The sequence below is a fragment of the Phascolarctos cinereus genome, unplaced genomic scaffold (genome assembly GCF_003287225.1).
Source record: "Phascolarctos cinereus isolate Bilbo 61053 unplaced genomic scaffold, phaCin_HiC Scaffold_3;HRSCAF=262, whole genome shotgun sequence".
In the NCBI taxonomy this organism is placed as follows: domain Eukaryota; kingdom Metazoa; phylum Chordata; class Mammalia; order Diprotodontia; family Phascolarctidae; genus Phascolarctos; species Phascolarctos cinereus.
The window spans coordinates 21660985-21684986 of record NW_027555736.1 but is presented as its reverse complement, the minus strand read 5'-3'; the positions used below and the strand labels follow the sequence as shown (position 1 = coordinate 21684986).

General features: G+C 43.2%; 1 protein-coding gene across 12 annotated transcripts in view; it reads left to right on the top strand.

The window, feature by feature from the left end:
• ANK3 (ankyrin 3) overlaps positions 1-24002 on the top strand; it is a 725987-nt gene that overhangs the window by 628149 nt on the left and 73836 nt on the right. For 8 of the 12 annotated variants that reach the window (XM_078150719.1, XM_078150720.1, XM_078150724.1 and 5 more), the window contains 2 exons: positions 3070-3172; positions 18176-18282. In XM_078150719.1, the coding sequence (XP_078006845.1) occupies positions 3070-3172; positions 18176-18282 (210 nt within the window). Of the gene's footprint in view, positions 1-3069; positions 3173-18175; positions 18283-22652; positions 22686-24002 lie in introns of all 12 variants that reach the window. The other 4 variants (XM_078150723.1, XM_078150722.1, XM_078150726.1 and 1 more) reach the window with 1 other exon arrangement.

Genomic DNA, 24002 nt, shown 5'->3' with positions numbered 1-24002 from the left:
TTTGTAGTTATCCCTCCAGCCTAAATTAGGAGGAGATGGTGGAGGTGTCAGGGAATGTTTGACTTCTTTGTTCAATTAGAGATTAGAGATTCCTTTCACTAACATGATCACAGATCTCAAGCTAGGAAGACCATCCAATGTGACCCCCTCTTTTTCCAGATGAAGCCTAGGGATTTGCCTCAGGTCCCACAGATAGCATGTTTTATTTTATTTATTTTATTTTTGTTGGGGTGGGGGGGTTAGGCAATGGGGTTAAGTGACTTGCCCAGGGTCACACATCTAGTAAGTGTTATGTGTCTGAGGCCGGATTTGTACTCAGGTTCTCCTGAATCCAGGGCCGGTGTTCTATCCGCTGTGCCACCTAGCTGCCCCAGATAGTATGTTTTAGAAGCAGAATTTGAACCCAGATCCAGTGACCCCAGCCAGTACTCATTCTTTCCACTGTGCCATGCTAATCTATCTCCTCTAATCCCACGAATAAAGAAAGGAGTCAAATAGCTCGAGATTGAGAAGAATAATCACTGTAGGCTGATATTGAGAAGTCAGTGACTAGGCAGCATTGCAGATGGGCGATTGGGCCTTTGTCTCTTATCGAGAAGTTGGAGGGAGCACTGACCACCTCTGGCCACTCCCTTTCTCTTATCTCCTAGCCTTTAGTTTAATCCACGGATATAATTGAGTGTCCTCTGGGAACAAAGGACTTTGATCGACTAATGCTCTAGTAGTTATTACCCAGCTGACTAATGCTCTAATAGTTATTACCCAGCTGAAAAAGCACCTGCTTCCCTTTCTGTACTGGGCTTAGTCCTATTCCTTAGTGTTGTTGTGGACTTGGAGGAGTCAGTCTTTCCTTTGACTTGGAGATCAAAGGATCTGATACTTTTATTTATGTGAAGTCCCTTAGACCTTCACATGTTGGTTCTCCCAGAGTCTTTGTAGAAAGAGCAATAATTCAATTCAACATGAATTTTTGAAGAAACATCTAGGTTCTAGGCTCTGTGCTAGGTTCTGGGGCTGCAGAGCCAAAAATGAAACAGTCTCTGCCCTCAAGGAGCTTGTATTCTCTGGAGGGGTTGGGCATAGATGATAGACCTCCAGGCATCAGAAAGGGAGATGTAATTGGGCAGAAGGCTCTTCTCATTTCATTTCCTTTCCATTCACAACATGTAAGTGAAAATTGGGGCAGGAGCATAGCTCTAAAGCTTGAAAGGAATTAAGAAGTGATCTAGTACTTTATCACTTTCCAGATGAGGAAACTGAGTCCCAAGATAGCAGACTCAAGATCTTGCAGGCAGTGTCAGAGGCAGGGTTTAAGCCTCTGACTCCTGAGTCAGGGCTCTTTCCACTGTCCCTCACTGTCCCTAACTGTGCTATTTCTCACCCCACCCACCCACCCCCACTGCCTCAGTGCTTGGAAAACAATAGTTACAGATTCAGTTAACTCCCTGTCCTTGAGAAGTGTACAGTGTAAAGGAGAAGGACATGGTGTAAATTATGTTACCCTATGGGTAGGAAGTGGGAATGTCTGGATGTTTCTACTGCTGCAAATCTGAAGCTAACTTGGGGCAAGTAGTTGAATGTCCCAAGAACTAGAGGTCACACAATCCAGCAGGTGGAGGAGGAGACAATGAGGCAAATGTGCTGGAAGGATTGGATGCCCTTAATTTATCCACCATGAATTCAGTGGTCATGTTGAACAGAGTTTTGAAGAGCAGAAAAAGACATGGTTTCCTTGGGAGTAAGGGCTAGTGGCACAGTAGATAGATCCTGGGCTTGGAGTCTGGAAGACCTGAGTTCAGATGCAGCTTGAGATACTAGCTGTGTGACCCTGGGTGAGTCACCTAAGCTCTGTTTGCTTCAAATTTCCCCAACTGTAAAATGGAGATAATAATAGCATCTACCTTACAGAGTTTTAAAGAACACATTAGATAATATTTGTAAAAAGCACTTAGCATGGTGTCTGGCTCATTGTAGATGCTATATAAATACTTATTCTCTTCCCTTTCCCCTTTTTCTGTTTTTCTTCCTGCTTCCCGACATCCCCCTAAACATCTGTCCCTGATATCATGGGTTATGAAGGGCCAGATAAGATCAGCCCTGATTCAAAACAGCAGTTGTGGCATCCTTGCCACAAAAAAGGTGTAGGAAATAGAGATTGTGAGTAGAGAAATGATACCGAGGAGAAGATTGAGAAAGGCTAGGATGAAGACTGGGCAGAAAGCAATCAAAATAGAGGAGAAAGAGAGTAGTTATAATTGAGGTCAACTGAAGGCAATGACATCCTTAGGAAAGATACCACTCGACTTTCTCCTGAAACTGGCCAGTCCCTTGGGGAAGTCGGACATCTGTCCGCTGGAAAGAGGACTCCTTTCTTTGATTCTGTATTCTCAGCACCTAGCCCAGTGCCTGGTAGGCTCTTAATAAATGTCTGGTGATCCGTCAGTTGATTTCTCCTCTCTGTGAGTGGCAAATAACAAAACAGAGGCCATCCTCCAAATGTCAGCAAACTCCATGTTGATTCCCAGGTTCCCCTATGCATAGAAGTACCATCAAATCCAACAACCATAACTCTAAACAGAGAAGGAGAAAGAAATGAAACTCAGTAGGCATGGCCATGAAGGTTAGCTCAGAAGCAACCCTCAAAACCAAGTCATCTGTTGCACCAGAAAAAAAGGAAATTCCTGACATGAATGTGCTCTCTGATTCAGATATCAGACCCCTTCATTCACTATGGAGGTCAGACTTTTCATCACTGTCCTCTTGGTTCCATTTTCATGGTGAAACATCTGAAGAAGTCCACGAATGTCATCTCTTTACCAACTTTTTTTTTATGCCAGTTGGCCCAATTTTAAACCAAAGCTAGTCATAGGAGAATTTTAACCTGAAAACCTTTTCCCAGGATATGAAATACTCCATTTGTGTTGTCTCCATTTGTGGCCCTTTTTTGTTGATCCTTTCAATGAGTCTCATCTTTGGCTGTTCCCTACAAGTTGCATGCATTAATTTCTTTTTTATTCATCTCATCACCATCATCTGGCACTCTTGAATGGTTAACTGTAAATACAACAGCCTCCGCTCCTTCAGTTCGGATAGGTCTTACACACTGAACCGAAGCTCTTATGCCCGGGACAGCATGATGATCGAAGAATTGCTGGTACCATCGAAGGATCAGGTAGGCATTCATTTTTATTGACTTTAATTATTCAGTTCCTCTTTCTGTTAATTGTTTGTGGAGTGACACTCAAGGGCTGCATTTCTCCTTTTGCTTTAATCTTCCGGTTAAGCCAAGACAATGGTCTGATAATTAGTGTTATACTTGTCACTGATAACCAGTTGAGAATTGACCCTTATCAGGAATGGAATTGGATAGAGGATAGAGATAAGGACTGGATTTATAATTTCACTGATACAGGGAACTCCCAGATGAGGAAATGTCCTCCACCAGTACAGGTTGGCACCTTTTCTGCAACTTAAAGTCTATAAGAATTGCCTGGGGGCACTGAGAAGTTAAATGATTTGGCCAAGGTCACACACCCAGCATGTGTCAGAGGCAAGGTTTGAACCTATGTTTTCCTGACTCTAAGAGATAGCTGTGCATCCGTGACTCCATGCTGCCTCTAGGAAGGATATACTGGTAGAAATAGGGATTAAAAATGGTCCCTTCTCTTCTCTAGGTAGGTCCCCAGAAGCCTAGAGGAAAAGTCCCAAGACATCCCTAAAAGGACCATCCTGCCATCTCATTTTCCCTCCAATCCCAGTATGAAGTTTTAGAAATCAAATATAGACCCTAGTTCTTTCTAGTTGACATTCAAACCCACCAGCTTATATATTGAGCAACCATTACTCAAAGACTCCCTCTCATTTCATGATTAATCATGAAACATTATTCTTGGTTAAAAAATATTACAACTAGATCAGCCTTGTGTTGAGTCTCCAGCTTCTGATGTTGCTTGTGATGAAAGGCTGAGTTTCAAGATGAGCTTCCCTTTGGGACTGTGACTTCTGGCAGTTACATTCCTCTTCTGTTTGTGCGACTTCCTTAAAACCCTGGATCTTTGCATGGTGATACAGTGCAGTAACATAGAAAATAAATGCTCATTGATTGATTGATTGAAGCCACAGGAAAAGAGCTGACAGAAAACAAGAATCACTTTGGGAGGCAGAGGCAAGTAGAGGCTCGGACCTAAATTGGGCTGCCCGTTTGGTGATGGAGAGCTAATTGTCTGGACTGGAAAGCTACTTTTCCAGGAGGTTGACATCGTGCACTGCCAACCATCCCTGGTCATTCAGCGGCAGGGGTGAGATTGTCTGTCCCAGCCAAGCTGAAGGTTATACATTGAGCAACCAGGACCTGAAGGCTCCCTCCTGTCTAGAGATGTTGGTTCCCAGACAGAGCTGCACCAGAGTGTATATACTGTGCTTCACAAAGCAAATACCTTCAATAAATATTCTGTTGTTTTATGCTAACCGGAATGTTCTCAAGACCTCAGCCTTCCAACAGTGAATGTTGTGGTTATTCAGTATTCTGACAGACAAAAGTCCATTGTAAAAGCATTGCAGGCGTGGTCATGGTTCACCAGCAGGTCTGTTTCAGGGCGGTTTTTGAGGTAATGTGTAGCCCAAGTGTAGACGATGACACATCCGTCTCACCTGCTAGACTGTGGCCACTCGTCAGAACCTGGTGATTCTGTGACCTCCATGTACAAGATGGAAAAAATTTAACTATTGGGAAGTACTTACTCTTGGGATAAAAGCAGAAGGGTAGAGCTGAAAAGGACCTCAGAGGCAAGTGACAAAACTGAGCCAAACAGAGATGAAGTGACTTCTCCCAGGTCACACAGGTGGTAACGTACAGAGGTGAGATTTGAACTCAGGTCTGATAGATCAAGTGATAGGTTAATATTAGGGAAGAGCACTGGGCCTGGAGTCAGGAAGACCTGAGTTCAAATTGGGCTCAGACACTTATTAGCTGTGTGACCCTAGACAAGTCACTTATCCTCTAAATGCTTCAATTTCCTCATCTGTAAAATGGGGATAATAATAGCACCCACTTACTAGGGTTCTTGTGAGGATCAATTGTGATATTTATCAAGCCTGGAATGTATATATAAAGAAAAATACATATATATGTATATAGTCAATGCTATAAAAATGTTGGTCATTATTGTTACTCAGGATATAATTATAAGAATGTTCAGAGGATACTGTGCCTCAGTGAAGATTCTTGCAAGAATTTGCTCATGTGCTTTTTATCCTTGGTGAAGACAAGAGACACCTGGATAATCTTGAATTAGTGCTCAGGAGCTGAGCAGATTCTTTAAGGGAATAATGACAAGCAGATTCAGATAACTGATCCTGATGGTCGTGCCGATGGACCTGCTTGGGAGCAGGGGGAGGGGCCGCATCCCAAACATTCGCCTGGTTTCAACATGTGAATCATTTAGTGGCGTGTAAATATTTTAGCAGTAACACAAACAGGAATCCCAGGGTTAGTCATTTCTATTCATATCCTTTTCTGTTAGCTCCTTCCCAGCCCAAATTGCTCAGATGATGTAAGGGGCAATGTGAATGCAGCTCCAGGGAGTAGGACCTGGTAATAGAGGACCGGAGGGCTTCTTGGGAGGAGAGCTTTTGTTTTCCATTCAGCCCCTGCTCTGGAGGAGAGCTCCCATCCTTGATGTAGACCCTGTAAGTGAAAAGTTTATAGTCAGCCGCCATATTCTTTCTAGTCTGGCCCCCTCTCCCGTTTCTGGAGATTTAAAAATTCCACATTCTCACTTACGTACCACGTGGTGTCTGCCTTTGAGTCCAAGGACCTGGGTTTGAATCCTTCCTCTGCTTTCTACTGTCTTATGTCCTTGGACAAATCCCTTACGCTTCAGACGCCTTGGTTTCCTTTCCTATAAAATGAAGGAATCCTAGAATCATAGATTCTGAAAGGGCTATTTTTAGTCAATAATTATAATAATAATAACAATAAGCAGCTAGCATTTACATGCTAGTCTTAAGGTTTGCAAAGCACTTTACAAATCTTTTATCCTCAGAATAACCCTGAAAGTTAGCTGCTATTATTATCCCCATTTTGCAGATGAGGAAATTTTGACAGGCTAAATGGCTTGCCCAGGGTCACATAGCTAGTGAGTGTCTAAGGCAAGATTTGAACTCAGGTCTTCCTGATGCCTGTTCCAGCCCTTTATCCACTGTGTCACCTAGCTGCCTAGATGGGGAAGCCGAGGCCCAGAAAGGTGAAGTTAAACCAAGGTCATCCTGGTAGTAAATGTCAGAGGTGAGATTTGAACTGGTGATCTCTATCTAGAGTCTCTGCCTTCTCTGTTGGATCCCCCAGCCTTTCTGAGGTTCCTTCTAGCTCCGGATCCTCCGAACTCTCTAAAGAACACAGAATGAGAAGCAAAAGCGCTTCATTCGTTAATAGTCAGAAGGGATAGAGACCAAAAAAAAGGTGGCTTCGCTCAGCTCTGAAATGAATCCTTGTTGGTATTGATGAACTTTTCTACGTGGGCCAAGTTCCCAGGAATTGAGAAGATTTTTTTTTTTGGTACAGTCAACCATTAGTGTGTTGAATTCTAATTCTCCCGGGTTCCAGGTCATTCTTTTGTCGTAAATGAACTAGTCTAGAAAGTATATTAACTCCTATAAGCCAAGCAAGTCCTATTTAGTTTATTAGGGATTTTTTAAAAAGCATTGCTTTTGAATTAATTACATTCATTCAAAATTAATTTTGGAGAATTAATTTATATCTCCCTGTTCTATCTGATGTGGACACGGGTCTATTACAGTGGCCCAGTGCCTACGACTCCGGACCAGGACTCGGGAAGACTCATCTTCCGGAGTTCAAATCTGGACTCAGACACTCACTGGCTGTTTGACTCTGGGCAAGTCACTTCACCCTGTTTGCTTCAGTTTCTTCTTTTGTAAAAATGAGCTGAAGAAGGAAATGGCCAACCACTCCAGTGTCTTTACCCAGAAGACCCCAAATGGGCTCATGGAGAGTCAGACACGACTGGAATGACTCAGCGACAGCATTCTATCGTATGTAGCAGGCCTGGAGAAGAAAAAAAATCACAGGATTGCAGTTGGGAGGAACAGCAGAGGCCCTTTATTCTAATTTCCTCTTTTTATGCATGAGGAGGCTGAGGCCCAGGGCAGGTTAAGTAAACATCAGAGGTAGGATCTGAACTCGGGTCCTCTGACCTGCCCCTCCCCCCCAATATCAGCATTCTGTCCACTGGACTGTCCTTCTCCTTTTGTGAATGAATTGAGACTTGATAGTCAATGAGGTTCTACCAACTCTGAGTTTGGGGGATGGGCAAAAGTTTTATCAAAAGTATTTAATTCAGAGCAGCAGTGACATGTGTTGAGAATCAGGAGGCTGTAGTGAACCACTCATGATGACTAATGACTCAGGGTTTCAACTTAATTTAATTAAACTTAATTTAAACTTAAACCTGAGTTTAAGTAGAGGGGAAAATAGCATCCAGGAAATGGCACAATCAGGAAAGCAAGTTGGCTTGACTGACAAGTAGCAGTAGTTGGACATCCCCAGTGCTGTCCTGGGCCCCCTGGAATATTCATCTAGCACATGGGGAGATGCTCTTAGCGGAGGATTCCTTGGGAGGGTGTAGAAAAGAGTCACTCGAGAACAGAAGGCTTAGAGCTGGGTCATAGGTGGGAGCTGCAGCCAGGTGGAGGAGGTCACGGAACCACTCAGTTATTGAGTAATCATACATCCAGTCACTTTGATTGGCATGCAGAGTCCCTGCCTCTGATGTCGTTGGCATAGGGAACTGGCGACCATTCTGCCCTCACTTAGTCTATGAGCCTTTTAATGTTCATTAAGTGCCTCCAAATCTATATATCTTTTTTAGAATTACTGAATGTCAGAGATAGAAGGGACTTGGAGATCAGCCAATTCAAACCCCTCGTTTTGTAGATGATGAAAAGAGGCCTCCAGGGGTGGAAATGATTTGCCCCTCTAGTTATTTAGGAGGAACTGGGAAATGGCAACCGACCTCCTGGTTCAGTGCTCTTTCAGTAGGGTTTGGAATAATGATAATACTTCCAGGATGCTCATTTCTCTGTATAGGCACTGAAACCCCAGTAAGTATTTATTGAGCACCTACCATATGCCAGAGCACTCTGCTAAGTGTTGGGGATACAAGGAAGGGCAAGAGATCTTGATGAGTTCACAATCAAATGGTAAATAGTCTGAGTACCAAAACCAGAAGAAGTTCACCCCCTGGTAGCCAGCCCGGTACCAGTGGGCAGCTCAAGGCTAGTCCCAGACATCACACATGCAATTTGTCGCTGGTTGAGGACAAGGAACCTTCTTGGCTTTGTAGGATTTGGATTCTGCTGGCTTAAGCCTGCAGAAATGCACTGTAATGTGACCTTGGACCAGGATGTTACATTCCTATCAGTGTTTATCATTGCAAAGTGCATTTCCACATATTATCTCCATTTATCCTTTTAAACTATTCTCTGTTGGGTCGCTGTGGGGGTATCCAGTAGATAACATACTTGAAAATACTTGAAAAACTATAAATCTGGATACAAATGAAGGCTCCTATTATTAGGATCCCTTGTAAAGATTTTTTTTCACCCAGGTACACCCATAGCTGGAACCATCCCTTGCAGAGCAAGTGGGAAAGCCAAAACAAAGCCGTCTGACATTCCTGTCACAGACTTGTTCTCTCTTTTCTTGTGGCGTAACTGTTGAAGGAGAAAGTCTGATGTGGTTTCTGTAATTAGTGTACGTGTCTTATTTCAGCGTATTCCCACTACCTAACTCATGTAATATTTACTAGATGCCTTCAATCTCCAGTGTGACGTAGGGCTGTGTAGTTACTAGAAGGAATTAAGTGAAGAGGAGAGACAGTCTTTGGTCATGAGGATATACTGCTGGAGACTGATGAGACAGATGTAAGAACCATTCTTCAGCACAGAATATAGTGCTCACACTTACTTAGCACGTCTTCCTTTTGCACTAGCTAGGTGGGGATTGACTTAGGTGGTATTTTTCGGGAGTCATTCAGCAAGCATTGGCCGAGCACCTCCCCTGGGCTAGGGATTGTAAAACCTCTGTCTTCAGGTAGCTTATATATATATATATATATATATATATATATATATATATATATGTATGTATATACACATATATATATATGACAAGTATATGGAGAAGTAGAGACAAAATTCAGATGCCAGGTCATTTCCAGGGTTAGGGAGATGCCAGTAGCTGAGGAAATCGGAAAGGTCCGATGTCGGAAGTGGAGTTTGAGCTGGGCTTTGAAGGAAGCGAAGGATTCCAGGAAGTGGAGGTAGGAAAGGAATGCATTCTTGGCATAGAGAATATCCTGTGTAAAGCTACAGCCATGGGAGATGGGATGCCAGATGGGAAGGTCAGCAAAAAGGCCAGTTTGTATCAAGGTTGGAAACCCACAAGTAGACATCTGGATCCTTGGAATGAAGGCTCGCTTGCCTTCAGATGCAAATTAAGTCTGCCCCCACCTGTAATTATGGATGGACTTGGACTACAGATCTATGAAATAAGAAAAACAAGAGTTAGCTGAGTCAGCTACTCTGCAGACGATGAGTGGAAGATTTTCAGCAAGTGGTAGAGTGAAGGGGCTTGAAATAATGGTGGGGTATATTGTGAGTGCAAAAGATGGACACGGGGCAGCCTGATCTCTCATGGCTCTCTAGTAGCATCCCCTGTGGAATGAGTAGCATCTTCCTGTTGGGAATGGATGGACATGTTGGCCCCAGGACTGTAACCTCCAGTTTAGTCCTGGTTCCCTTTGACTTTTGTGTCTGCCAAGCCTTGCTGAGACCTGTCATTAAGTAGCTGTTGCTTGGATACTTTAATGGGTATGTGATTTCCTGTGTGTGTGTGTGTGAAATGGGAAACTAAGGCAATGACTCCCATCTACAAAGAATTGTGCGGTATTTCATTTTTATGATATCTCAATAATAATAAGAGCTGGCATTTATAAAGTGCTTTATAAATATGACCTCTATGATCCTCATAGCAGCCCTGGGGAAGTCATTTGCCTAAGGCCACATAGCCAGTCTTGGTGGATGACCTAGGCCTAGAACTCAGACTTCCAAGTTCAATGTTCCTTCCATTTTACGAGTATCTCAATGTGTCACAGAATCAGAGCTAGAAGAGGCCTCAAACCACCTGGTTCGACTCCTCCTCTTACAGATGAAGAAACTGAGGTCCGGGGAATTAAAGTGAGTTGGCCGAAGTCAGATGAGTAGTAAAAGTCAAAGGCAGGATTTGAACCCATGTCTTCTTGCCAGTGTTCTTCCTACTGTCCTGCTGCCCACAGGAAGGTTAACCGGTGGTAGGAACATAGCCAGCATTCACCGTTAACAAGAATGTCATAGGATCAGAGATTGAGAGCTGGAAAAGGACCTTAGAAACCAGCCAGGCCGACCACCTCATTGGTATTTTTAATACATGAGGAAACTGAGGTCCTGAGATATGAAGGGACAGAAATTAGTTCCACCTTTAGACATTTGAGGACTTTCACATTGGAGCCACTTGGGGTCTGATGATACCTTGTCGTGACTGGAAGCTGAGGGGTTTCTATTTATCTTGCTCCTTGGCACCTAGCCATTGGAAAAGCAGGCTATTAATGGTCCTCGAAGGAGAAGGTGTGTTCTTTGCCCTCCTGAACACGACTTCCAAGCGTCTGTGCTGATGCCTAGCTGTTCGTTGTTCGTTCTTTGTATTCAAAGAGGGCCTTGACATCAGGGAGGCGATGCCGTGACCTGCAAGTGGACTGGATTGAAGCAAGGCAGGGCTGTGCCAAGGCACCAGCCATCTGGGTCCAGTGGCCAGACATAGATCAGCAGAACCGGAGACATCCCCTTGATGCATGGCAGTAATACAAAGCCCAAGAGTAGATAAAACAGAGACTTTAAGTAAAATCCAGCTGAACATCTTTTTCCTTATTGTAATGAAGACTGGCTGAGGACTGGGCCAGGGCAAGCAGAGACAAAGGTGTTGGAGAGAAGACACGTGGAGCTGTAATGACAACACTTGCCAACCGGTTGGATGTGGGAGGAAGGGGAAGGAGAGCAAGAATCAGGAATGATGTGGATGCAATGAACCTGGAAAGATGGCGGCACCCTTGGCAAAAAAAGAGGAAGAGAGATGACTGTTTCCTCCAAGGACAGAGCATGTATAGGCTAGCATCTTCCCCTGAGGAATTTATTGTGTTAAAGCTGGGTTTCATAACTGAATAAGCTGATTTTGAATACTGCCTCTGACACTGTCCATTTGACCTTGGATAAGCCACTCAATCAATCAACCTCAGTTTTCTTATCTGTAAAATGAGGATAATAATAGCCCCAATCTTACTGGGTTGTCGTTAGGGTTGTGAGATACTCTACACCAAAGGCTTTGTGAACCTCAAAGCACTATCTAGACATCAGCTGTGAAGACATCCGTGGTGTAGAATACTAGGGTTTGGGGCTGAAAAGAGTTTCTCAGTGAAAAGTACACTGGGCTCTGTCACATGTCACATCAGTGGTTCCCTGGGTGTTTTATCTTCCTTAGATTGGCTCACCGTGTGACCTTTGGCTCAGGCTATCGGTTAAAGAATGTGTAAAGGTTTTGTATCATTCAGGAAAGTGGCAATTGATGGGGGGGAGGGGCAGGAGAGGGGGAGCAGTGCAGATGGGCCAGCAGCGTGTGTAGTAGCAGAAAGTGGCCAGTTTGAGATTAAAGGTTTGCCAGCAATAAATAGTCTCTGGGCTGCTGCAGGAACGTAAGCTGAATTGAAAGCTGGGACATCCTATATGTCTCCTTTGTGTTTTCAGAATGTCTTGCAAGCTCCATTCAGGTGACATGTTTAACATCTCCCTCAGATTGGACAGCAGTCATAGGTTTAAAAAAAAAGCCCAGAGAGAGATTTAAGATAGCAACCTTTGTTGTTTTTAAATTTAATGCAACTTTTTTTATTAAACAAAAGTCTTATTTTTTCCCCTCCCAATCGGAAAAAAAGAAAGAGAAAAAAAAACCCTTGTAACACACACACACATAATTTAAGAAAAATAAATTCCCACATGTCTAAAAACATTTAATTTCTGCCTGGATACTGGTACTGTCTGTATCATTCCAGGCTCAGCCTCCTATAGCTTTCTCCCTGGACCTTAACTCACTCTAGTTACCATTCAGAATTTGTGAGTGATTTCCCTTGAAATTAGTTTGATTTGGAAAATCAAAAGCTATTGTAAGGCTGGAAATGTTTATGAAACCTGGTGTTCTCCTCTCGAGTAAAATGGTGAGTTAAAACATTTTGTAACATACAAAGAAAGGAGCACAGATGTGAAGAAAAGATATATTGCCCACTGTAAATGTTGAGAATGTTTGTTCCCATCCTCAGCTGCTGCCCATCCGTTAATTCTGTCCTGGCATCGGTCAGCCTTCTAGCACACAGTGACATTATCTGTGAGGTTTCATCTTGCAAGGGCTCTTGCTCCAGCAAAGGAAGGATTTTATGCTTTATCCAATTACTGCTCACCTGGGAAGTGTTACTGTTCCTAGAGTGGACTCACTGGCTGAAGGTTCCCCACCCCTGCTAGGAGATTCTGTACGTGGCCAATAGTGGTAGAGTTTAACTGGCTGAATTTCCAATGGTTTAATTCACCCACCTAAGATTTCCAGCCAATGAGAAGCAACTGCCAGTGGCAGCCAATCAGGAAATCATTTATTAAATACCAGTGCTGGGAACTAGAGATTCAAGCACAAAGAATGAGCCAATCTCAACTTTAAGGAGCTTAAATTCTGTGGGGGAGGTGGAGGGAGGAGGAAGTAACATGTGCATGTCCAAGTATGTGAAGAGGAATGCCATATGAGAGCAGATAGTTAGGGAGAGATGAACGAATGGGGATGGGGAGGCTTCATGTAGATGATTCTTAAAGGAAAAGTGGGGTGGATTCTATGAAGTCTATGTGAAGAGGGAGTGTATTTTAGACATGGAGATCAGCCAATGCCAAGGCGCAAAGATGAGAGGGACACAGAGGAGCCCAGTTTGGCTAGGAGAGGAAAGGAGTGTATATTCAGGTTAGAAAGATGGATTGGGATCAGATTGTGGAGGTCTTTCAAGGCCAGAGGATTTCCTGTCTTATTCTAGGGGGGGTGACACTGGAAATTAGTCAATATGGGGAGGGACGTAGTGAGATCTACATTTAAGGAAATGAAGGTCCATGCAGGATGGGGTAGCGGGGTAGTGGTTGGAGACAGGGAGGTCAATGTGGAGGCTATTTTGATAGTCTAGGCAAGAGCAGATGAAATGGAGCAGTCACTATGTGAGTACAGAGAAGGGGGCTGACGAGATGTTGGGAAAGTAGAAATAGCAAGATTTAGCAGCTGGTTGGACATATAGAGTGGGGCACAGTGGATGGAAGTCAGAAAGACCTGAGTTCAAATGTGATCTCAGGCACTTACTAGCTGTGTGACCCTGGGCAAGTCACTTCACCCTGTTTGCCTCCGTTTCCTTATCTGCTAAATGAGCTGAAGAAGGAAATGGTAAACCACTCTGGTCTCTCTGCCAAGAAAACCTCAAATGGGGCCACTAAGAGCTCAACACAAGGAAACAACAATGGATGAATAGAATGAGGGAGAGTGAGGAGCTGAAGGTTACGCTAGGTTACAAACCTGAGACACAGACAGAACAGTGGTGCCCTTGGCAGAAATAAGGAAGTTTAGAAGAGGAGGGGGAGGGATGAGGTTGGGGAGGAATGATGATGAGTGTTGTTTTGGACAAAGGTGAGCCCAGGATTTCCAGTAATAATTGTCCAGTTGTAGCTTAATAAATGAACTCACTGGCATTAGAAATCTTTTCCCACTGCCTCCTTCATTTGAACATTTTGTTTCTAGACCTGGCCTTATATTCTGAGGCCCAAGCCTGGATGGCAACTGAATATTAGGTCAATGGGTGTGCTTGCTATCCGCTTTCATCTTGTGCAAAGGTTCTGGTAAGAAGCTATTTTTGGAAAGTATTAATCTCTTTGGAGTCAGGGAGCAATGCCACCAGTAGTCAGGCTTTGGATTCTCCATGGGGAACGTTTTTATTTTAATAGGATGATGGATTTAGAGCTGGAAAGAAACTAATTGTGCTCTGACTAGCGGGTCCCAGATGGGAAAGGGTGTGGCCCCCATTAGTGTACGTATGAACCAAATGGAATATGTACTTTGCTTAGTTCTGGACTCCAGGCGAGCCCAGTGAACACGAGCGGCCCTTAATTGTGGCCCTGCTTTCTCAGGATCTGAGAGAATTTATGATGTCTGAGGAGATCCATAATGAAAGGCAACAGGGTATGTAATCAGCCAGGATGCCAGACTTGGGAAGGATCTGGCTTGGTGTCCCGCCTCAAACACTGGTATGTTACCAGCGGCAGCTTATTAATCTTTCCGAGCCTCAGTTTTCCCATTTGTAAAGTGGGGATAATGCTACGCCTAACACTGACTAAATAGAACTGTTATGAATATTTAAAATGGATCGAAAGCTTTTTGCAAACTTTAAAGGGCTCCTACATGGCAACCATTGTTATCGTGATATTATGAGTGGTGGAGCGGATAACCAAGACCTGGGTGTGAATCCTGCCCTGGACAGATAATGACTCTGTGACCCTGAGCAAGTGAGTCAGGAAACCTCTCAGTTCTGTGCCCCGCAGCAACTGTAAGGTTAGAAACTGTCGACCAAGTGGCTTAAGGCAAATTGGTAGAGTTTCTCTCCAGCATTTCTGCAGAGGAAAGAAATCACTGTTCAGTCAAGAAATATACACTATGGTATAGTAGCTGACAGGCCTTCTCTTTGTTATACCAATGAGGATGAATTTCTGTAATTTTTATATGTGTACATATATATTTCTGTAATTATTTCCTTTGTCAACCACTTACCAAATTGCCAAATTTTTACCAAATGAGAGGAAAAAAAGGTAAAATCTCTTCGAAAAGTGAAGAGTATAAACCATTTACATTGGAAGGCCCTTAGCCATCGTCTTGTTCAAGGACTTCCCCCCACTCCACCCCCACTTTAGAGATGAGGAAGCTGACATTCAGAGGTTCACTTGCTCAGCTAACATTATTTATTTCTGTCCAATGACTAAGACAGGGAATTGCGTAATAAGCAAATATTTTGGGGTGAGTGAGTACATACGTGGATGAACTGCATGATTTTACGCAGATAATGCTGTTAGTAATTGTGATTTAGTAGCAGGTACCCATGATGCCACATCATGTTGTGAAACCCTGAGTAACCAGTGCCTTCATACCAGAATCAATGCTCGTCCCATATGATGCCTTGACTGTTGTTTGTGTGAATGAATGAAGCACTCATTCAGCTCTTACCGCATACTGAGCACTGTGGATCCAGTAAGACACGTCCTTCTCTGAAGGGGCTCCCATTCTAATGGGGCAGACAGTGCAAAGGGAAAGTTTCATCTGCAAACCAGAAGGAAGGTTCCTGTGGGCCTAGGCGTCAGCAGCAAAGCAGATGACATTGCTTCTTCTTTAATGAGAAAATCTTATCAGTTTCTGATAGTGAACCATTTGACCCTGGGGTCTTTGGACTGGTCCTGTTAGTTCATACGTGTGTGTGTGTGTGTGTGTGTGTGTGTGTGTGTGTGTGTATGTATATGTCTATATACATGATATGTAATGCATATGTGGTGTATATAATGTAATACAAAACATGTATAATAGCATCAGAGAACCTGGGCTCAACTACCTCTCCGAGACTCAGTTTCCTCTTATTTTGGATTAGTTGATTGGCCTAGATGGTTCTAAAGTTACTTCTGACTCTCAATCTGTGGTCCAGTAAAGGATTTGCTAAAGGTCACATAGGCAATCTATATTTGAAGTGAGAGTTGAAATCAGGTCTTTCTGCTTTGCTGGCCAGCTCCCGTGTCAGCATGCTGACCTAAAACCGAGTACTCTCCTAAAAGTCTGTTTCCACGTCCACATTAGAAGGTGTGCTGGTTATAAACTGTCCAGGCAGAGAAGCCACGCAGAATGGCTGATACCTGTCTAACGTTTCTCAACTCTACAGCTCTCTCTGAATCATCTGTAAAGATCTCAGGTTTCAGACTTTGGATATAAACAAGCCCAGCAACATTGATATTCTCTGACGGGTTGTTTTGATAATGCTGCTCGTACATCAGCCTGTAGCTCTGCTGGAAACCATAGACAAGGTCATAGTGAACACATGTGTATGCCAGTCACTCAGTGAGCATTTATTAAGCACTTAAGGTATGCCAATAGAGGCAGCTAGGCGGCTCAATGGATAAAGAACCAGGCCTAGAGTCAGGAAGACTCCTCTCCTGAGTTCAAACCTGGCCTCAGACACTTTCTAGTTGTGTGACCCTGGTAAGTCACTCAACCCTGTTTGCCTCAGTTTCCTTCTCTGTAGAATAAGCTGGAGAAGGAAATGGCAAACCACTCCAGTATCTTTGCCAAGAAAACATTATGGTCTACGAAATCACAGAGAGTCAGATGTAACTGAACAGCAAGTCCTGTGCCATGTGTACGCACGGGGAAAGAATGATAACGGGATAATGATCTTAGCAACTCAAATTTACCAGGACTTGCCAATATGCTTAAATTATCCTCTTTAAACAAGCTCGCAGAGAATGAGGTTGTACAAATCTAGCGAACAGTCCCTGAGGCCAAAATAAGGCAAAATAGACCACTGGTTGGGCCTTACATAGCACTGGAAAATGATGACTTAATCGACTTTTATTATAAATGAAGGAAGTGTAAAGGCAGGAGAGTCAGGAAGTACAAAGCAGCCTGTGAGGCCTCTACACTGGCACGCTGACTCTTTAGTAAATGCAGTATGACAGTCCTGATAGCCTTTTTTGTGGATATGATTGATTGTTGCAATAATTAATGCCTATCATGCATGACTCTTAGTTTCGAAGGTAAATAATTTACTGTAATTACTAAGGTGAAGCAATATCATTTATTGATTAGATTTCTTTAAAATGTATCCCTTGTGGTAAAAATTACTTTGGAGCCCAAATACAAAGGATTTAGGCCTTAGCAAAGGAGCAGTGCCCAGGCTTGATTAAAATCCACCTAATATCACCTTCCAAAGAGAGGCCTTTTCACCGTTCTCCAAAGGTTAGCAAACCGCCTTGGGTCTTCCCCTGTTCAGATCAGATAACGGGCATACACTGGGGTTGTGTTCTTCATCCTAGGCAGAATGAATTATGTATTGTTAAGTCTCCTGGCCTTGATCGCTATTCCTATCCAAGAACGGTGGGCCTTAGAAAAAACTCCCAGATGACAGAATGAATAGGACAGACAAAACCGTCTCCTCACCTGAGGATGATTTTTCCAGAAAAGTGATTTTTCAGCCTGTTATTCTTTGGTCTCCCAGATCAAATAACCATCTCCCTAGGAAAGGGGCTATATCCCATAGATTTAGCTGTGAGTGAAAGTCATATTTGCTTGAAAAGCTCGAAATAACTGGAGATAGTCTGGAATATCATAAAATTGGGGTTGAGAATTATTAGCTTTTTTCCCTCTTCCCTGGAACATCAGCCAAGCATTTATTAAGCACCTATTATATACCTGGCATTGTGCTGGGCACCGGGCATGCAAAGGCAAAAAGAAACGGTCCCTGTCCTCATCAAAGCAACAAGCAGTCAACAAGTGACTCCTGTATGCCAGGCGCCGTGCTGCAGCCTGGGTTACAAAGGGAGGCAGAAGTCAATGTCTGCCGTCACGGAACTCACAGTCTAATGGGGGAGATAACACGCGAACAGTTGTGCCCAAACAAGTGATATGCAGGACAGATCGACAGAGAGAATGCGCTAGCCTCAAGGGGGGCGATGGGGAGAGGCTTCTGATAGAAGACAGTCTTCTTTTGGGGGAGACAACATGGATACCCATAAGTAAATGTGCAATCTGTAGAGATGGAACGAAACCCAGAGAATAAAACATAACACAGAAATGTTTGTTGTCTATCAATAAATAAATTCCTCCTGCCACCTTTAATGACCTTCTCAGTTAAAGGGGAAGGGGAAAGGAACCCAGGTTTATGTTGAAAGTTGGAAAACGGCAGTGTAATGAGAAGCAGATTGTGTCTAAAAAGATGGGACATTCAATGGGGATTCTCCCTTTTTTGTTTTTCAGCACCTGACATTTACAAGGGAATTCGATTCTGATTCTCTTAGGCATTATAGCTGGGCTGCAGACACCCTGGACAATGTTAACCTTGTCTCGAGCCCCATTCACTCTGGGTAAGTCACCTAAGTGGTTTTTTCTTCCTTGTTAAATGCGGGGGGGGGGGGGGGGAAGCTTTTGTTCCCTGACCGTTGTAAATCTAACTTGACATGCTATTTAGGCTAGAGATAGGTGTACTTAAAACGCTTACCAAAACAGTTGAAGAAGTTTGCTATGCATTTGAGAACCTTGCCGCAATACTATTAGGTGAGCAGAGTTTTGCAAATAGCTCCCCATTCGCCGTTTTACCCTGTAATATTTTGGAAGGAGGAGTCTACCAACTTGAGTGATTGGTGTGACAGGAGCAGACATTAGCATACTTCCTCCATTGGACACTTTAGATTTACTCCTTAGGGATTGGATTTTCTGAATCCAACTCGAAAAAGAATGAAATGCTGAAGAACTTATTAATCTTTGTCATTCTGTTTGTTGGTTTGCTTTTAATGATGAAAGGGGCAATTTCAGTGATGTGATGTTGCTTAAATAACTAAAAAGTGCTAGTGTTTTTATTATTTCATCCCTTCTTAAAAAAAATAGGGGCCTGGGATTTAACTGAAAATTAATATTATTCCATCCCTTATAAAATTAATATTCAATTGTGAACCAAAAGCCATTTCTGTTGTAAATTCAGCAAGGATTCCTTGTCTGCTAAGTGCTAAACTTGCTGCTTGATTCAAATGCGTGTATGTCAGCAATAACATCAATGTGTCGAGGATATGTGATCACACTACATTGATAAATTAGTAGGCAAGTCTTGAAGAATTTCCCTGATTACACAAATAGTCAGTATCAGAGGTAAACTTCAAACTCAGATTTTTCTGTGGTTCCAGCATTCTGCCCATTACACTAAGCTGCTTATCCCAAGCCATTATTTTTAAAATGAATAAATAAAACTGCAAGAAAGCAAAAACGTATGCAAACGTTGTGCTAGAATAAAAGCAGTTCAAAGCATATAGTAGGTACTTAATAAATGCTTGATTGATTGGTTGAGAAGTTGGATAAATCTGAGGAGGAGAGAAGACTGGAGAGGTAGCCTGGGGCAGTGGAAAGGGGACTTCTGGTTTGAATCTTGGCCTTGCTGTTTATTAGCTGGAACCTTGGCTAATCCACTTCCCTTCCATAGGCCTCACTTTCACTCTGGAAGGAGCACTGGAGTCAGAGAGCCTAGGTTAAAATCCCACTTCTTATATTTTGTACCTGCATGACCTTGGGCAAGTCACACTCCCTACACCTCAATTTTCCCATTTTTAAAATGAACTAGCCATTTTAGCCCTGTGTTAATGATTCTCTGATCAGGCTCAGTGGAGCCCATTCATTTACGCCAATGGAAGCATGAGTCTACCAATGGGCCAAAGATGGATCCGACGTGGGTCCCTTGAAAGGCAAAAGCTCTGCCATTCAGTGGCTTCAGTTCCATTTAATGAGGGCCTTCTCTGTGTAGAGCACTATAGCAGGTGCTTGCAGAGATGCAGAATTTAGCCAAGACATGGTGCCTGCCCTCAGGAAGCTTCTAGTCTAGCGGGGGGTAGGACACAGACACACATATTTCCAACTGTAATACAAAATGAAACATGTGAAGACTGCATAAGGAAGCCATGAATGGGGGTTGGGGTGATCAGTGATGACCTCAGTGCCCTGTAGAGAAATCAGAGTATGGTCTTTCCCATCCATGTGAATAGAAATCTTTTGTTGTTATGTTCAGTCATTTCTCACTCTTCATGACCCCATGTGGGGTCTTTCAGCAAAGATATTGGAGTGGTTTGCCATTTCCCTCTCTAGCTCATTTTACGGATGAGGAAGCTGCAGCAAACAGAGTGAAGTGACTTACCTAAGGTCACACAGCTGGTGTCTGAGGCTGGATGTGAACTCAGAGAGAGGGAGTCTTCCTGACTCCAGGCTTGGCACTGTAATCCACTAGCTGCCTTATAGAAACCTTTACTGGCAAGAATTGAGTGGCTTTATCAGTTAAGCAAAATAAGGGTGATTTTTAGAGATAACAGAAGGCTGAATGTGACTGTTGACTTTGAAATGAACACTTACATGGTTTCATCTGATTTTAGTTGCTTTATTTTTAATAAAAAGACATATGATTTTACTGGGATAGATCACTTCCACTGAGGAAACTCCCTCTCTCCACAGTCTCAGAAAGTCTAGAGGCCCCGAGGTCCAAGATCCTCTCCAGGGTCCTACAGAGGCAGGATTTTACACTGAGTGCGTTTGCCTGCCCAGGAAAGACCCTCCCCCCAAGATGATCTCTTGATGTCTCATCCTGGCGTGGGGGGTTAGACATTATCCCGGCATGGACCAAACTCTGATGGGCTCAATGGAGCTGCTTCTAGGATGGGTCTCCGACAGCCCGGAACTCTCTCGTCTCAGGACCAGTCTAGCTCAGTGGAAAGGGACTCTTCACCAGGAGGATGCCTCTCATGAGACACCTTGTTAAAAAAAAGCAACAAACGGTTGATAGGCTACTGTTTAAATTGGTGAAGACGCTGCTTCCACAGCAGAAATCATGGATGTCTTCAATCATTCGACGAGCATTTGTCAAGCTAACATTTATATAGCGCTCTGACATTCATAAAGCACTTTACAGATATTCCACTTTCCTTACAACAACCCTGGGAGGCAGGTGCTGGTATTATCCACATTTTACAGATGAGGAAACTGAGGCAGTCAGAGAGAGGTTACTTGTCCAGGGTGATAGAAGACAAGAGCCCAGCTTGCACTGTTCATCGCAACCCCCAGTATTCTCCCTCAGCCTTTCTCTTCCCTTCTTGTTCCAGCCGAGGTACTTTCTACCCTCCCGTAGCTTCTTCAAACCCTAATTTCTGCCTGGTTTCTCACAATCACAAGCTCTTTAGATGCTGTCCCTCCCTCCCTGCTGTAGGTCATGGGGCCCACTGGAAAAAGCCCTGTTTAAATGCCAGCCCTGATTCTTAGTATGAGTGAGTACCGTAGTACCTTGGACAAGTCACTTAACATAATGTGTCTGGATCTCAGATTTCTTCTCTGTCAAGTGAGGGGATTGGAGCACATGGTTTCTGAAGTCCCTCCCAGCTCTACAACTTCCTCCTGTCTATCAACATGTTTCCTTTAATTCCCCGCCTCCCTCCAATCATTTACTCTACCGTGAAGCCACAGCCAATAATTTGGAGCTGGGAGATATCCTATTCTCACTGCCTGGGGACCAAATGGATTCCTGGCCCTCCCAGGCTGAAATTCTCTATGCCTTTTCCCATAGAAACATGCCTGTAGTGAAAAGGTTGTGTGGTACCAGTCCTAGAACAGAGAGATAGCCTCAGACGGGTAGGTAGTGCAGTGCATAGAGTGCCAGTCCTGGAATCAGGAAGACTCATCTTCATGAGTTCAAATCTTGCCTCAGACACTTACTAGCTATACGTTCCTGGACAAGTCACTTAACCCTGTTTGCCTCAGTTTCCTCATCTGTAAAGTGAGCTGGAGAAGGAAATGGCATTCTAGAATCTCTGCCAAGAAAACCCCAAAAGGGATCCTAACGAGACTGAAATGAATGAACAACAACGTGAATGGAGTGCTATTGCACTTGGACTCATGAAGACTCGAGTTTGAATTCTGTCTCTGATATTTGTGATTTATGTATGGCCACAGGAAATTCACTTTAACCTCTGAGACTCTGTTTCCTCCCCTGTAAAAAGGAGATAATAGTTCCCACAGTATTTGCCTGACTTGTGTGTTTAAGTCTCTTTGAAAACTTTGACATGCCTTTTCTATACATGCAAGCTATTATTAATATCCTGTGAGAGACTGTGCCTCTAGGGAAATGCCTTCAGAGCCCTAAGCCAAGGCACAGATGAGCTTTCGAAACTCAGTCCTGGCCCAGTAAATCAAGGACTGCTTGCTTTTTCCATGTCGAAAAGGAAAGGAGAGGAATTTATTGAGGTGGTAACGTGAGGATTCATCTTCCCTGTAGATAGAGCTGAGAGCAAAGCCCTTGGTACAGGCAATCCTTACAAATATGGGCCAAAGTGCCACATTGTACTGTGTATTTCATGCTGAACCAGCCTCAGATCTACTCTCCAGTTTGTTTATGGTTCCTTTTGAAGGCAATCAACCTGCATAGGAACACAGAAGGAAGGAGAGTCTGCCTTCACATCTAAATGCAGGTAGTGTAAGAGGAAGCTCCCAAACTTTAGAATGTTTGGGAAAGATATTCTGAAATCCAGTGAAAATCATTGGAAAATTTACATTGGCCATCCAGGAACAATGTGTTTGAACTCGGCGCACAGAGACCTTGGTGTTTTATTTTTCTGATGGTTACTTTTTTCCTTTGCTCATTGACATTTTCTGTTGCTTGCTTCTAATTATCTTATATTAATTTTTCCCATTTGCTTTCTAAATTATTTTGCAGCTGTTCCTCTCCACTTCCCCAGTATGATTCAAGGTGATAACTGTGTCCTTTATGTGAAATCATCCTCCGTTATTTTCTTTTGAATCGATGTGCCCTCTTTCCCCACAGTTCGATGTGTAGATGTCTGTAGTACACCAGCATTTGTCCACGTGCTGTCTTTAAAACTAGACCCATTCGCTCGTTAGTGAAACTTTAGGTTTGTTTTTTTCCAAACTCGTGCTGTGCTTGACATTCATATGGTCCCCCATGCCACGAAACACATACTAATTAACCCTTCAATTCCCATGCACCAGATTTTCTTGGGAACAAAATAATTTGCAAGGAATGTGGGTAGTGGGGATGAATCATTCTTGTTTCAAAATGTCACCAAACCAAAGTTCCCGTGTCCCTATCAGCTCGAGGACAATCAGGGGCAGATGTCAATCAACAACGATGAAACTGGAAACCTCAGAATACTAGATGGCATTTGATGAGCTCCAACAGTGCACAGGGTGCTTGGAAAGAGCACAGAGACTACCCCAGTTTAGCTTTCAAATCATCTTACGAATTATTTTTTTCTTATCTTTTGATTCAGGTGCTCTATTCGGCTGGGGATTTAATATATATATTAACATATAATATGTTAAGATGATAAGTCAATATTTTCTATATTATTATAAATCTCTAAGTTATATATAAGTACATAATAATATAAATAAAATATCTGGCAATATAATAATGTACATAATTATAGTAATAAATACTACACCTGTGTCTTTACATGGATCTGTTGAATGAGTGCTATTTTAGGCAGGTTGCTTCTTATCAGTTGTAAGAACAGTGCTGACCTCCCGCGTGGTGCTAAGGCATTCCATAAACACGCTCTCTAAGCCAGGCTGGAGATCTGAGATGTCTCGTGTCAGGAGGCTCAGGCCTCACAAGGGCAAACACGAATCCTTCAGTGGAAACACTAGCCTGTTGGAGTAGGAAGCAGTAGGACAAGAGTCTTGCACGAACAGGCTGTTATTAGCCCAAAGCTGTTTGCTAACTCATGCCTGCTTGCCAATCTTTCTCAATCACAACCTGATTTTACCAGTAAATACTGAGAGTTTGAGCAAAGGATTTTGAATCCCTTTTTAAATTCTGCTGTATGAAACATTTAAGAGAGATCCAAGCTTTAGAGCAGGAAGGGACCTTCAGGGACTATCTAGTCTAGCCTGTCATTTAATAAATGAAGAAACAGAAGATGTGAGGGGGATCCTTAAGATCATAGCTAGTCCAAGTCCTTGCTTTACAGGTGAGGCCCAGGGAGGTTATAAGTGACTTACCTAAGGCCTCTCAGATAGTAAGTAGCCTTAGTGGAATTTAAAC